The following is a 16,241-nucleotide window of genomic DNA, read 5'->3' on the forward strand; positions in this document are numbered from 1 at the left end:
CAGGTGTTCGCTCAACTCTATCTGTTATCCCTGATCACAGACATTGCATAAGGGTGTCAGCTGGGTAATGCAGCCATCATCTGCCAACTATGGCACCAGCTCGGTCTTCATTCACATTTCTGTGTCCTTTTGACGTCCGTAAAAAAATCTGTACGTGTTTCATCCATGAAGATGTCCGTGAATGATCCCTGTTTGGTTTGGTTTTTCCCCTCTGTTTGTTATCTATATTTCACGGGCACTGCTCAGTAGTGTTGAGCGCGAATATTCGAATAGCGAATATTATTTGCGAATATCGCAACTTCGAAAATTCGCGAATATTTCGACTATAGTGCTATGTATTCGTTATAGCGAATATTCATCATTTTTTCCCATCTGAACAGTGAACACATGATTCCTCCTTCCTGCTTCTTGCTTGTGGGCCAATGAGTCATTGAGATCGTGAAAACTCAGATCCGATGGTATATTCTAACCCCCAGGCGTTCCCATGGTGATGGGGATGCTTGTCGGGGAGGAGTATGCCGAAGTGAAACAACTGTACAGGTAGAAAAAAAATGACGAATATATAGCACTATATCGAATATAGTGCTATATATTCATTTTTAGAATATTCGCGAATATTCGTGAATGTAATGAATATTCTACAAAAAGTTTGCGAATAAAAAATATTTTACGAATATGGCCCTTGCCGCTCATCACTACTGCTCAGCTGAAAATGACTTTAAAAAGCAGCTCCTATGAGTGGTCCTTGAAAAATGGACCTAACACAGACCAAACACGGATGTCATGTTGTGTCTGTGATATTCACTGACCCATAGACTTAAATTGCTCTACGGACCAAAGTAGAGCAAGTCTCTGTGATTTTTTTCACTGACCTACATATGGTCAGTAAAAAAAATGCTGCAGTGTCAGCAAACATATTAAAATAAAAGGGTGCATGTGCTGTCCGCAGAAAATGGGACAGCACACGACAGTGAAAAACTGTAAAAAACTGTAAATATATGGCAGCTGTCAGGAAGGGATTAAATAAAATTCACTAAAAACTTTCTTTAGTGTCGGCTGCAAGCAAATAATATTTTATGTTACACAAAGAAAGATATTTAAAGCTGTTCCCGTAAACTGTTTTCACTGTTTTCACTTATTATTATAAGGTTGTTATAACACAGCCTGTAAGCACTGCATCTCTGTAACCTCTCTATATATATTTATTTTAATAGAAACAAATGGAGGGAAATCTGGAGTTTAAAAACATCCAATTTGTTTATCCAGCAAGACCCAATGTTCAGATTCTTCAGGGACTGAACTTGAAAGTTTCTAAAGGCCAGACTCTCGCACTCGTTGGAAGCAGCGGCTGTGGAAAAAGCACAGTGGTTCAGCTTTTGGAGCGTTTTTATGACCCTGAAGAAGGACAAGTGGTAATGTTTTTGCTATTCTATATGTAACATGTAATAGAACAATACTCTGGTCATAGATCTATGTATAATAGATGACAAGCAACCTGCAGTATACTTTATGTATGATTTATAGATGATGTGTTCCAGGTTTGGACTGCAGAGGGCCATTGTGCAAGAACTGGAGTGTATATATAGCCCAGCTCAGGCCTAGTTAGTGTGTCTTTACAGGGAGTGCAGAATTATTAGGCAAGTTGTATTTTTGAGGATTAATTTTATTATTGAACAACAACCATGTTCTCAATGAACCCAAAAAACTCATTAATATCAAAGCTGAATATTTTTGGAAGTAGTTTTTAGTTTGTTTTTAGTTTTAGCTATTTTAGGGGGATATCTGTGTGTGCAGGTGACTATTACTGTGCATAATTATTAGGCAACTTAACAAAAAACAAATATATACCCATTTCAATTATTTATTTTTACCAGTGAAACCAATATAACATCTCAACATTCACAAATATACATTTCTGACATTCAAAAACAAAACAAAAACAAATCAGTGACCAATATAGCCACCTTTCTTTGCAAGGAGACTCAAAAGCCTGCCATCCATGGATTCTGTCAGTGTTTTGATCTGTTCACCATCAACATTGCGTGCAGCAGCAACCACAGCCTCCCAGACACTGTTCAGAGAGGTGTACTGTTTTCCCTCCTTGTAAATCTCATGTTTGATGATGGACCACAGGTTCTCAATGGGGTTCAGATCAGGAGAACAAGCAGGCCATGTCATTAGATTTTCTTCTTTTATACCCTTTCTTGCCAGCCACACTGTGGAGTACTTGGACGCGTGTGATGGAGCATTGTCCTGCATAAAAATCATGTTTTTCTTGAAGGATGCAGACTTCTTCCTGTACCACTGCTTGAAGAAGGTGTCTTCCAGAAACTGGCAGTAGGACTGGGAGTTGAGCTTGACTCCATCCTCAACCCGAAAAGGCCCCACAAGCTCATCTTTGATGATACCAGCCCAAACCAGTACTCCACCTCCACCTTGCTGGCGTCTGAGTCGGACTGGAGCTCTCTGCCCTTTACCAATCCAGCCACGGGCCCATCCATCTGGCCCATCAAGACTCACTCTCATTTCATCAGTCCATAAAACCTTAGAAAAATCAGTCTTGAGATATTTCTTGGCCCAGTCTTGACGTTTCAGCTTGTGTGTCTTGTTCAGTGGTGGTCGTCTTTCAGCCTTTCTTACCTTGGCCATGTCTCTGAGTATTGCACACCTTGTGCTTTTGGGCACTCCAGTGATGTTGCTCTGAAATATGGCCAAACTGGTGGCAAGTGGCATCTTGGCAGCTGCACGCTTGACTTTTCTCAGTTCATGGGCAGTTATTTTGCTCCTTGATTTTTCTACACGCTTCTTGCGACCCTGTTGACTATTTTGAATGAAACGCTTGATTGTTCGATGATCACGCTTCAGAAGCTTTGCAATTTTAAGAGTGCTGCATTCCTCTGCAAGATATCTCACTATTTTTGACTTTTCTGAGCCTGTCAAGTCCTTCTTTTGACCCATTTTGCCAAAGGAAAGGAAGTTGCCTAATAATTATGCACACCTAATATAGGGTGTTGATGTCATTAGACCACACCCCTTCTCATTACAGAGATGCACATCACCTAATATGCTTAATTGGTAGTAGGCTTTCGAGCCTATACAGCTTGGAGTAAGACAACATGCATAAAGAGGATGATGTGGTCAAAATACTCATTTGCCTAATAATTCTGCACTCCCTGTAGAGCAATGGAATGTGTTATAGAGCCGGAGAAGCTGAGCAGATTGATGTATATTTTGGTGGGAAAAGATTCAGTAGCACTTGTAATTTATACATTTATATCTTTACTTTAGCTAATTTAAAAGGGTTTTCAAAGATCTTTTTACAAATGACTAGTCTTGAGCGAATCATAGATCCAAAGTTGATTTGTTCAAATACCTGGATTTTAAGGCTGTTTCCGTACCGCATTAAAATGTATTGGCTCTGTGGAGTCAAAGTTTGTTTTGCCCAAAGTCGCGCAAGACTTTGGTGAATTCTTTCTGTAATCATATCTGCATATTGAAAACCTGTTTGAAATAGCGATCCGAACTGGGCTTTGGTACTGCAGTTCGGATTGCTCTTTTTAATTGTTTTAAAATACGCAGCTATGAATACAGTAGGAATTCACCTATGTCTTGCACGACTTTGGGCGAGAAGAACTTTGGCTCCACGGAGCCAACACATTTTAATGCTGTACGGAAACAGCATTAAAATCGAAGTATTTGAAACAATCGACTTTGGATTTATGATCTGAAGGTTGATTCGCTCAAGCCTAGTAATCACCTATTCTCCGGATAGGTCATCAGTATCTGATTGGTAGGGGTCTGACACCCAGGACCCCCACAAATCAGCTTTTTGAGAAGGCTCCGGTGCTCACAGTAGTACTGCAGCCTTCTCCCTGCTCACCAAACACAGCACCTTCCATGTGATAGTGGCTGTGCTTAGTTTCGCAGCTCAGTGTCACTTCAATGGGGCGGATCTGCGCCTAGGCCATGTGACCGATGAACATGACGCCACATGGCATAGGGAAAGCTGTGAAAAGGCCGCTATTGCGAGCACTGGTGCCTTCTCAAACAGCTGATTGGTGGGGTTACCGGGTGTTGGCTACCCACCGATCAAATATTGATCTAGGGGAAAGGTCATCACTAAAAAAAAAGTTTGGAAAACACCAGCCCTGTAAACAACCCTTAGTACACAGGGGAAGTGTTATCAATGATTGTCGCTGTCACTTTCCCTATGTAATGAGAGTTGTTAAAATAGACCAAAGATATAGGTGGTCATTTACCATTTAAGTTTGCCATTTTTATGTCAGTTTTAAGTCTGGCTTTGCTTTGTGTGCCTGCACCAAATTTATGAACTGGAGCACCCACAGCAGTGAGCAGGTGTAATTATACCTTAGTATGGATGAGCGAACCCATGGAAGTTCGGGTTCGCTGGGTTCGGCCGAACTTTAGGTCAAAGTTCGGGTTCGGGACCCGAACTTGACCCGAAATTCACCCTGAACCCGGACCCCATTAAAGTCAATGGGGACCCGAACTTCACTTTATTATTTTCCGTTATTACGGAAAATAATAGCATTCTTAAGACAGAATGCTAAATAAAATGGCCATTGAGGGGTCAAAAATAGAGATGAGCGAACTTCTGTTTTAAGTTCGGCGTCTAAAGTTCGGCTTCCGGTTAGCGGAGGATCCCGATATGGATTCCGAATTCCGTTGTGGTCCATGGTAGCGGAATCAATAATGGCCATTATTGATTCCGCTACCACGGACCACAACGGAATTCGGAATCCATATCGGGATCCTCCGCTAACCGGAAGCCGAACTTTAGACGCCGAACTTAAAACAGAAGTTCGCTCATCTCTAGTCAAAAATAATAACAAAAAAATAACTTACCTCATCCACTTGATTGCGCAGCCGGTATCGTCTTCTTTCTGCAGGACCTACAAAAGGACCTGTGATGATGTCACCGCGCTCACCATGTGGTGATTATTATTATTATTTTTAGCCTCTCAATGGCCATTTTATTTAGCATTCTGTCTTAAGAATGCTATTTTCCATTCTAACGGAAAATAATAAAATCACCCAAACACCGAACTTCAGTGAAAAAGTCCGGGTTCAGGACCGTGTACCCTAACTCGCAAAGTTCGGTACGAACCCGGACTTTTTCACTGAAGTTCGGTGTTTGGGTGATTTTATTATTTTCCGTTAGAATGGAAAATAGCATTCTTTGCAGTTTGGGTTCGCTCAACCCTACACCTAAGCCGTCCCATTTATTTCAATGGGACGGCTCCTTCCTATACACTTCTATAGAAACAAGCCGTCCCATTGAAATCAGTGGGACGGCTTAGGTGTAATTACACCTGTTCACCACTGCAGATGCGACGGCTAGTAGGTAAAGAATGAAGAGGAGGCAGCACTGGCAGAGCACACACCTTCTCTTCAAACAGCTGGTTGGACCCCCGCCAATCTGATATTGATGACTTATCCTGAGGATAGGTCATCAATAAAAATAACTTGTGCATTTTCCACTGTCCCCTGTGGATTGTGCTGCAGATTTACCTCCGAGCCGTTATACAAGTCATCTCATTATCATCATCACTGGTAGGATTAAAATTACAGGTAACACCTACGGTATATAAAGATATTCACACAAGTCAAAATAGGCAATGGTCATAGCTCACCTTTTCCTACTGCCGCATAGTGAACCCGCACATGTCACAGATTATGCCCAGTACACTCTCCCATGGAAGACAATGAAGATCTTCAGACTAAAGGATTCCGTGGTCCATGTGGCTGCTGTAAATTATATCTGTGAATGCTGTTAACAGCAGGTCATGTAATATAAGTATTTTAAATAAATCTGTAATCACAAAACAAAAACAAATTAGAAAGAAGAATATGTTTCAGCACCTGGTTTTATTTTTTTTTAAATATAGGTGATGCATTCCCTTTAAGTAAAATGTGTATAAGGCCCTGGCATACCGCCCATAGAGGCAGACCACACACTTGCTATGGGGCCTGTCAGTCTGACTGGAATACCTGCCTCCCTTCCTCCTTGCCTCTGCTGCTGCCCACCAACTGCATCATCTCTAATTTTATTGGTTCCTCCATGGTGCCTGGGATATACAGCTGGTCAATAAGCAGGAAGATGGTTCGCTCTCTGCACTGCTTATTGGCCTGCTGAATTTTAAACGCTGCCTCCTGATCTCGCTCTGGGCTCTGCTGTTTCACCTGCCTGCGTGTCTGTCACCATTGCAGAGAATAAGCAGCAGAGCCCTGTGAAGAGAGAAATAGAGGAGCCACGTCACATCCAGCAGAGCTCTGCTGCTCTGACCTCCTCCTGACTCTTGACCTCCTGACCACTGTGATCTGTAGCCTGGAAACTGGACTGGAGACAGCACAGAAAGAAGCCATCAGAAGCACAGGTCCTACTCCCAGAGTCCTTCCTCAGCCAGCACAGATGGGGTAGACAGCCATTATTTCTGTAAGTGACTGTTAGTGTAGTCACACACACTGTCCTGTCAGTGTCTATTTACACAGTCACTAAATGTGCTGACTGCTGCCTCTGCTGACTGAGCATGTAATGTGTGATACAGTATATTAATACACACATATAGGGCATATACAGTATACATAATAACCCCCCCCCCCCTCCATATACACCCTTGTATGGTCAAGTTGAGAGGTTCAGTAATATCCTATTTATAATAGGACACTGAGAGGCAGGGACTGCTCCCTAGATGGGTAGCACAGGTTAAGCTGGCAGGACTGGAGCAAGTGCCAATTCTGCCATTTTAACTCTATAGATGCAGCATGCCGATGTAACAAAAGTTATGCACATAGTTATGCCTAAATTAGGCGTATTTCAGGTGCAGATGGCGGTGCAACAGTTAGTAGCGCCGCTATCTGCGACTTTTCTCTGCTCACGTCAGGTCTAAAATTGTAGGTGTGGTGTGGGTGGGGAAAGGGACAGGCATAGAAAATGGTGTAAATGTAAGACAGCTCGGAACCTGGTGCTGGATGCGCCAAAGTTATGGAGAGGCCGGTTCCTGTACATAACTTCTTTGGAGCCACCACCAGCTGTGGGCCTTTATAAATGTTAAATTATGATACATTTTCAGCGGAGCATTGCCTGTGGAATATGGATGACAAGCGGAGGGCAAAAATGAAACCACATGCACTAAACACAGATGCTTCAGACATTTTCACAGATGAAACATGGATGGTTGTTTCAAACGGACATGAAAATGTGAATGAGGCCTTACTGTGGGAGGAGAGGGGGCCCAATTCTGAATTTGCCCTGGGGCCCCATGATTTCTATGTACGCTCCTGGTACAAGGCATTTGTAATGGTAACTGTACCTATTATATTTGATATATTTTAGCTTGCTGATGGGATCGACATCACGTCTTTACATCTGAAGTGGCTGAGGTCGCAGATAGGCATTGTGTCACAGGAACCAATCCTTTTTGACTGCAGCATCAAAGAGAACATTCAATATGGAGACAACAGTAGACTTGTTCCACAGGAAGAAGTCATAGAGGCAGCGAAAGCAGCCAATATCCACACATTCATTATGAACTTGCCACAAGTAATTTATTAAGATCATATTACTTATATTTAAAGTGTTGACCGTTTGCTTCCCAACTGAACGTTTTCTGCCTTTTTGATATTGAAGGGATATAACACTCGTGTTGGAGATAAGGGAGCTCAGCTTTCAGGTGGACAAAAACAAAGGATCGCCATTGCACGCGCTCTTGTACGGAAGCCAAAAGTGTTACTCCTGGATGAAGCCACTTCTGCTCTAGATACCGAAAGTGAAAAGGTAATAAAAATTAAAATAAAACAATACAAAGGGAAAATATTGCCATCAATCGAGTAGAGATCTATGGCTTGCGCCCTATTTTAATGTAAGGATATGTTTACACATTACAAATTTATTGTGGCCCTGTGCGACCTTAATTTTATAGAGGCAAACAGAGATTTTTCTCCTATATTCCTACAGAGGTGCCATATGCAGGCAAATAGAAACATAGAAACATAGAATGTGTCGGCAGATAAGAACCATTTGGCCCATCTAGTCTGCCCAATAAACTGAATGCTATGGATAGCCCCCGGCCCTATCTTATATGAAGGATGGCCTTATGCCTATCCCATGCATGCTTAAACTCCTCCACTGTATTTGCAGCTACCACTTCTGCAGGAAGGCTATTCCATGCATCCACTACTCTCTCAGTAAAGTAATACTTCCTGATATTACTTTTAAACCTTTGCCCCTCTAATTTAAAACTATGTCCTCTTGTAGCAGTTTTTCTTCTTTTAAATATTCTCTCCTCTTTTACCTTGTTGATTTCCTTTATGTATTTAAAAGTTTCTATCATATCCCCTCTGTCTCGTCTTTCTTCCAAGCTATACATGTTAAGGTCCTTTAATCTTTCCTGGTAAGTTTTATCCTGCAATCCATGTACCAGTTTAGTAGCTCTTCTCTGAACTCTCTCCAAAGTATCAATATCCTTCTGGAGATATGGTCTCCAGTACTGCGCACAATACTCCAAATGAGGTCTCACTAGTGCTCTGTAGAGCGGCATGAGCACCTCCCTCTTTCTACTGGTAATGCCTCTCCCTATACACCCAAGCATTCTGCTAGCATTTCCTGCTGCTCTATGACATTGTCTGCCTACCTTTAAGTCTTCTGAAATAATGATCCCTAAATCCCTTTCCTCAGATACTGAGGTTAGGACTGTATCACTGATTTTATATTCTGCTCTTGGGTTTTTACGCCCCAGGTGCATTATCTTGCACTTATCAACATTAAATTTTAGTTGCCAGATTGTGCTTGCAGGATCTGTAGGGACTTCACTTGTTTTTTTGTATGACTTCTAAGTTACCTTTTCTGTGTTGTTTTCTTATATTTACGTGTACTGTACATTATAACTTTTTTTCTTTGGAGCTATACTTAAAGGGGTTATCCCATGAATAATGTAAAAAATGAAAATCACACATCATATAGTACATGGCAATCTCTTTCTAACAAATCCAGACCAGTCCTGTATCTCACATGGATCCAGAGATCTCCATATTCATTGATCTGCTAGATTTATATCAAGCTGGTAGCTCAAGGGGAGTGTCCTTTCTCCTGCAGATCGGGGGCGTGTCCATGCTCTCCCGATCACAGCTCAGGAGGCAGTTGAAAGATGAAACTGAGCATGTGCGGCCATCTCAGTGAGCCAAAGACATAAGAAATTAAGTGCCGCTATAGAGATACATTTTATTGAATAACTCAGTAGCTATACAAAACTTTTAATTACATGGAAAAACTGTACAATACTTTTCGTGGGACAACCCCTTTAGTATTAAATGTTAAAAACTGTCAGTTTCTCTCCATTTCAGAAAGGGGAAATGTAAAGACTATGTACACTTTTAAAACCACATTTTTATTGCCTTAATACACCAAAAATGAAAATAAGTGGCATTAAATATGGCCTTAACCCGTAGAGGACCCTGCTATAAATGTACATGTTCATATGTACCCGCATTGCTAAGAAAAGTGAAGATTTAATATATGCAAATGAGCCTCTAGGAGCTATGGGGGGGGGGGGGTTGCTGATACACATAAAGTGTCACGGTCCCTCCCATGACAGAGGTGAGAAGATCTGAGAGACTGGCGGCACGTGAGGTTATCTGATAGTCTCTCTGTTCTCACCTTGCAGTGTTGTTTAGTAATGACCACACCTCTTGTCAGGTGCAGCTTGTGGTCATTACTGAGGCTCTATTTAGTCCTGACTCACACTGCTTACAATGCGGTTGATATTTTCTGCTTGGTGTTGGTTGAGCTGGTGTGTTGTTCCTTTGGATCTCCTGCTCCTCCATTCTTCTTTAAAGATAAGTTCATTTAGTTTTGCATTTTGTTGTTTGCTTGTGTGTGTTGTTTTCTAGACCTCAGGGAGACGCTGGTTCCTTCATCTGGGAGGGAACCAGTAGTCTAATTCCGTGTCACCGTTCCTAGGGATTCCAGAGTCTCCAGGGCTAAGGTTCCGGTGTATGAGTATTTCCACCTCCGGGGTCTACTCATACTGGCAGGAGTCAGGGGGAGATCTAGGGATTCCTAGGAGGTCACCTTCCCTCTTCCTTAGCTGTGAGGCCTAGACTCTAGTCTATTCCCTTCTGTGTACAGTACAGACCAAAAGTTTGGACACACCTTCTCATTCAAAGAGTTTTCTTTATTTTCATGACTATGAAGGCATCAAAACCATGAATTAACACATGTGGAATTATATACATAACAAACAAGTGTGAAACAACTGAAAATATGTCATATTCTAGGTTCTTCAAAGTAGCCACCTTTTGCTTTGATTACTGCTTTGCACACTCTTGGCATTCTCTTGATGAGCTTCAAGAGGTAGTCCCTGAAATGGTCTTCCAACAGTCTTGAAGGAGTTCCCAGAGATGCTTAGCACTTGTTGGCTCTTTTGCCTTCATTCTGCGGTCCAGCTCACCCCAAACCATCTCGATTGGGTTCAGGTCCGGTGACTGTGGAGGCCAGGTCATCTGGCGCAGCACCCCATCACTCTCCTTCATGGTCAAATAGCTCTTACTTTCAAAGTTTTCCCAATTTTTCAGCTGACTGACTGACCTTCATTTCTTAAAGTAATGATGGCAACGCGTTTTCTTTACTTAGCTGCTTTTTTCTTGCCATAATACAAATTCTAACCGTTATAAGGCAAGAAATCCCACTTGTAAAACCTGACAGGGCACACCTGTGAAGTGAAAACCATTTCAGGGGACTACCTCTTGAAGCTCATCAAGAGAATGCCAAGAGTGTGCAAAGCAGTAATCAAAGCAAAAGGTGGCTACTTTGAAGAACCTAGAATATGACATATTTTCAGTTGTTTCACACTTGTTTGTTATGTATATAATTCCACATGTGTTAATTCATAGTTTTGATGCCTTCAGTGTTAATCTACAGTTTTCATAGTCATGAAAATAAAGAAAACTCTTTGAATGAGAAGGTGTGTCCAAACTTTTGGTCTGTACTGTATATTCTGGTGTTATTCCCTCCTCATTACATGTGACATAAAAGTTCTGCTTCCTCTGCAACCCTGTCAATCAAAATGAAGAGGGTGTGGCAGTTGCAGAGAGAGCAGAGCCTCAGTTGCTCCTAGAGGCTCAGTTACATATATTAAAACATTTTTTTTCATAGCAATGCAGGCAAATATGAACATGGCAGCCTACACAGATGTCTTCAGCTGCCAAGCGCACATGCAACAGGTCAGCCAGTTTAATAGGTACAAATCTGCTGACAGATGCCCTTTAAGGGCAGCCCTAAAACAATTTGTTTTCTTATGTAAACTACACACTACTTGATTTATTGCAATTGTGATCCAACTTTCATATTTTACAGATTGTGCAGCAAGCTCTGGATAGTGCCAGGCAAGGACGGACATGCATAGTGATTGCTCATCGATTAAGCACCATTCAGAACGCTGACATTATCGCAGTGATTAAGAACGGGAAAGTGGTGGAATACGGCACTCATAACCAGCTATTGGCTAACCAAGCTGATTACTATGCTCTTGTGAACGCACATGACTCCGACAATTAGGCCTTATACACATGGCAAAGCCTTACAGTAATAGCTTAATGGTCTATATTACAGACCTTCTAGGTACTCAATGTGCCTCTGTGAGGTGGTGCATTCTCCCGTTAAGCAAACATTCCATGGAAGAATATAGCTATATAAATCATTGTGGAAAAAACACTACGGGAAGGATTTATCATCTCCCTTGTGCCTGCGTCTCATAATAAGTTTGGTGCATCCTCCAGCAGTGCAGGGGATATCAAAATGAGAGAAAAACAATGGTCTTGATAAATCTCCCCCGTGTGTATTAAATAGAGGCACACAAATAGCCACAGATATACAGGATAGGCCCACAGATTTCTATATTATAGTTCTATACTACTCTGGCCTGTAATACTTTTTCATAGATCTAGGTAAAGGATTATGTATGATGAGGAGCATTCACCATACCCCCCAATATTGTAAAATAACATATAAAAGTTCATAAAATGTGGCATCAGTTTTATTCCCATGGTAATAAATAAAGTCTAATATTTCATCATAACATCATTTTTTTACCAAAATAAATCTTCAAAAAATGTAAATGTGAACACACCTGAACAGTCAAGATGAATCCTGACAACAATGACATCACTAGTTCTGAGTATATTGTGAACAGCATGATGCAGGTGGTCCTAATTAGAGAAGAGCGAAGTATTCCAAAATTCGATTTGGCTGCTTCGCTGAACTTTAGAAAAAAAATTGCTCTGTGACTAATTACTTTGTAAGTAGTGGGTACAAGGACAGGGAACTGCGATTGCGCCACTCCCTGTCATTGTAACCCCTCGGATGCCACGTTCATACATGATCTCGTGTAAAATAAGAAAAAAATAAAAAAATTCAATCATACTTACCTCATCCATTTGCTAGCGACGGACCGGCCGCCACCATCTTAACGTAAGATCTGGCTTCAAATTTTGCATGGCCCGTGGTGACATCATACGTCACCACACCCAGGACTTTGTGCAAGATCTTCAAGCAAGTTGACGGTGGCGAGCAAATAGATGAGCTAGGTATAATTTTTATGACTTTTTTTTTTTTTTTTTTTTTTTTTTTACAAAATCGATTTGCTACCACTAATCATGAGGAAATTCTGCTTCTCGGCAAAATGAATTTTCCCTGAAATTCGGAAGTGGACTGATTCGCTAAAACATTAGTCCTGATGATACCACTGGTCAAATTCTGCAGAGGTGAGTTGTGGCCAGGAGAACTCATCATGGAGGTCTAGGCTGAATAGAGAAGAACACGGAAAGTGAACGACTGCAACCAGAGAACATATTACTGCACCTCTAGTATGCAAAACTGGTATCTGACTACTGTATGGTTACTGTATAGTAGTAGTTTTATTATTAGTAATACTGACTGGCCTTTGGATAGTGTTTTTAATTCAGTAACTGTATGGTGCTATTAAATAATTGTAATATGTGGTAAAAGTGTGGAGGTATTATTTAGTCTTTGTATAGTGGTATTATTTAAAAACATGCATGACTGTATTATTTAGAAGTATACTATTCTATATACAGTAATGTTTATGATGAGACAAATTATTTTGGGCTGGGACACATTTGTAGATGAGTGTCTGCCAACTCTAGTATTGACTATTTGGTTAATAGATTATGGACTCAAGCAGCTGAACAAAGCTTATTTTACTCCAAGAATGCTCAAAAATGTAGTGGTTACAAGAAGTACTGCTACAAGGCTTCAAAGTGAGGCAGTCACAAATGAAACTGCTTGATCGATTCAAGCTTAACAGATACCATGTCTCTCAGTTTTCCTGAGGGCACAGTGGTTGCACAATTTGACTAGAACTGGATGGTGGCTCTTTAAATTCTATGGAGATAAGTGTGATTCCTGGGATCTACTGCAGTCAGCTGCTTCCAGTCCCCTACAGTGTCCTGAACCCTCCACACCTTTCCATGACTGTTGTGTGGCCTTTGAATTGATTTATCTCTGCATCAACTCAGAAGCCACCATCCTTCTCTCATACTTTCGGACTCTTCAGGATGTCTGGCAGGAGGAACCAAAATCCTCTGTTCACAACTATGGATTCACATCCACCACACACTACTACTCTTTTGGTGGGAGAGATCCCCTTTTACAGCCCCACTAACAGCTCTGCCTCCTAGAAGCAGTTTATAGCGGCTAGTGGTCCTCCCTCCCCTATCTTACCAACTCCAACCTATTGACAGGTAATTAACTACAATCATAAAAAAATAAACAATGAACAGAAAATGTATAAACCCTTCCCAACCCATTATGTTCATCTTAAAAGGGAAAGTAACCTATAAAATGTTCCTTTTAACACATCAGTAAAGTCACAGAGCACCTTCACCAGTATAAAACGTAACCTTTAATGGTATTTGTTAAAAATACCCCAATTTGTGCCTAAAATCTCTATTTACTTAGGCTGGGTATATATGGACTATTACTGGGGAAAGGAAAAATATCTGACCCTCCAGCTTGCCCTATAATCTATTAACCCTGCCTACAAAAAAACGGAATAGCCGCCCCGATAGGGACAATCCTGTGTCAGTAACCTCCTAATCACCCTGTATAGCCCTGAAAAGGGATAGATACCACCACCTACAGAGACTCACTATACAACTGTCAGGTGTCAAATGTCAGTGGTCTAAATATATGTATTAAAAACAAAAAAGATGAATAAAGATATTTTATCAATAAATAATAGTTTCACACAAACTCCATGGATATAGTATTATATATACCAACTTACTGGGCAGTTGGTGTCCTCTAGCGGACTTCGGTACTGGACCTACGAGGTCCATAGCTATTCGCTTAAACGGTACCTCGATGATCGGGAGAGGTACCAAGGGACTGCGGAAAAGTTGCTGGGGGCTAGTTGCCTAGCAGATCGGGCAAGACTTACAGAATTCGTCCACCTCCTTAAATACATTGGCCCAGTAAAACCATTGTAGTACCCGATCTTGTGTTTTCTGCATTCCCACATGTTGGTGTGCTAACTAACACAAGTTTGCGATATGCCTGGGGCACCACCAACTGTTCAATGGGTTCACACCACGGCTGCTTTACTCGATACAACATATCCTGCTGAACCACAAAATGGGGGAACACTGACTCTGCCCCAGCTTGCTGTGGTTCACCATCTACTATTAATTCATTTTCCCAGGCTTGAAATAGAGTGGGGTCCCGGTATTGTGCAGTACCAAAATTATCCCCGGAGACTTTGAGGTCTGCCAGCTCAGGCCCCAGCGGCAAGTCCTCCACATCTCCCACCAATACACTCAGTGGGGTTGTCTCCCCCTCTTACACCGAAGTGGTGGTCACCCTTACCGCTGGCCCTTTGGCCTCGGGTTCTCAGGGTTCTGGCCTCCCCCTGGAGCAAGGCCACTCTGCTGGGGTTACCCCTGTCTCATAGGTCTCAGTCACTTTCATAGCAGACCACAGTGCCGGGAAACCAGGGAAATCTCTCCCTATTATAAGTAGTGTTCACGAATATTCAAATTGCAAATTTTTATCTCGAATATTGGCACTTCAAGAATTCGCAAATATTTAGAATATAGTGCTATATATTCGTAATTTCGAATATTTAAGATTTTTTTTTTTTTAACAGTACACATGATCCCTCTCTGCTTCTAGCTTCGTAATGCAAATCAATGAGATTGGGAAAACTCAAATCTGATGGTATATTCTAACCCCCAGGCGTAATATTCAAAAACAAGAATATATAGCAATATAGCGAATATTCGAAAAAAAACTGGCCACCGATGCTTTTAATACTGGGGAGAGAGGGGGGGTCTGGCCCCTGCTGCCTGGCAGCACCCGATCAGGGGGCTGAGATCCGCACAATTAACCCCTCAGATGCGGCACCTGAGGGGTTAATTGTGCGGATCACAGCCCCCTGTAAGAGATCGGGTGCTGCCAGGCAGCAGGGGGCAGTTATGTACACAGTTCTTACTATATTCTAACTTGAAGCGTCCTCATCACTATGGGAACGCCTCTGTGTTAGAATATACTGTCGCATCTGAGTTTTCACGATCTAACTCAAATCCGATGGTATATTCTAACATAGAGGCGTTCCCATGGTGATGGGGACGCTTCAAGTTAAAATATACCATCGGATTGGCGAAAACTCTGATCTGATGGTATATTAATAGGGACTCCTGACTTTACATTGAAAGTCAATGGGGGATGGATCTGTTTACAATTGCACCAATATTGTGTCAATGTAAACGGATCCGTCCCCATTGACTTACATTGTAAGTCAGGATGGATCCGTTCGGCTCCGCACCGCCAGGAGGACACCAAAACGCTGCAAGCAGCGTTTTGTTGTCCGCCTCCAGAGCGGAATGGAGGCGGAACGGAGCCAAACTGATGCATTCCGAATGGATCCGCATCCATTCAGAATGCATTGGGGCTAAACTGATCCGTTTGGGACCGCTTGTGAGAGCCTTGAAACGGATCTCACAGGCGGACCCTGAAACGCCAGTGTGAAAGTAGCCTTAGTGAAGTGCGCATGCGCGGCGCACAAACCAATCAGCACACACTCCACACACACACAGCAGGGATCACCCAAAGCACCGCGCCGCCAGCCAAGAAAAACACGGCGCATCACATGCAGCCCGAACAGCCCACAGCAGAGCGGCCGTCCAATCAAAGTCTCCGCCCGGAC

At 42.1% G+C, this 16,241-nt stretch overlaps 1 protein-coding gene across 1 annotated transcript in view; it reads left to right on the forward strand.

The window, feature by feature from the left end:
- Positions 1–11,891, forward strand: part of LOC121002306 (ATP-dependent translocase ABCB1-like) — a 106,707-nt gene extending 94,816 nt beyond the window's left edge. The window contains exons 4-7 of the mRNA XM_040433707.1: positions 1,215–1,412; positions 7,358–7,564; positions 7,652–7,798; positions 11,375–11,891. Of these exons, the coding sequence (XP_040289641.1) occupies positions 1,215–1,412; positions 7,358–7,564; positions 7,652–7,798; positions 11,375–11,575 (753 nt within the window). The 3' untranslated portion in view covers positions 11,576–11,891. The remainder of the gene's footprint in view (positions 1–1,214; positions 1,413–7,357; positions 7,565–7,651; positions 7,799–11,374) is intronic.
- Positions 11,892–16,241: the final 4,350 nt, after the last annotated feature.

This window comes from Bufo bufo, chromosome 5 (assembly GCF_905171765.1).
Source record: "Bufo bufo chromosome 5, aBufBuf1.1, whole genome shotgun sequence".
In the NCBI taxonomy this organism is placed as follows: Eukaryota; Metazoa; Chordata; class Amphibia; order Anura; family Bufonidae; genus Bufo; species Bufo bufo.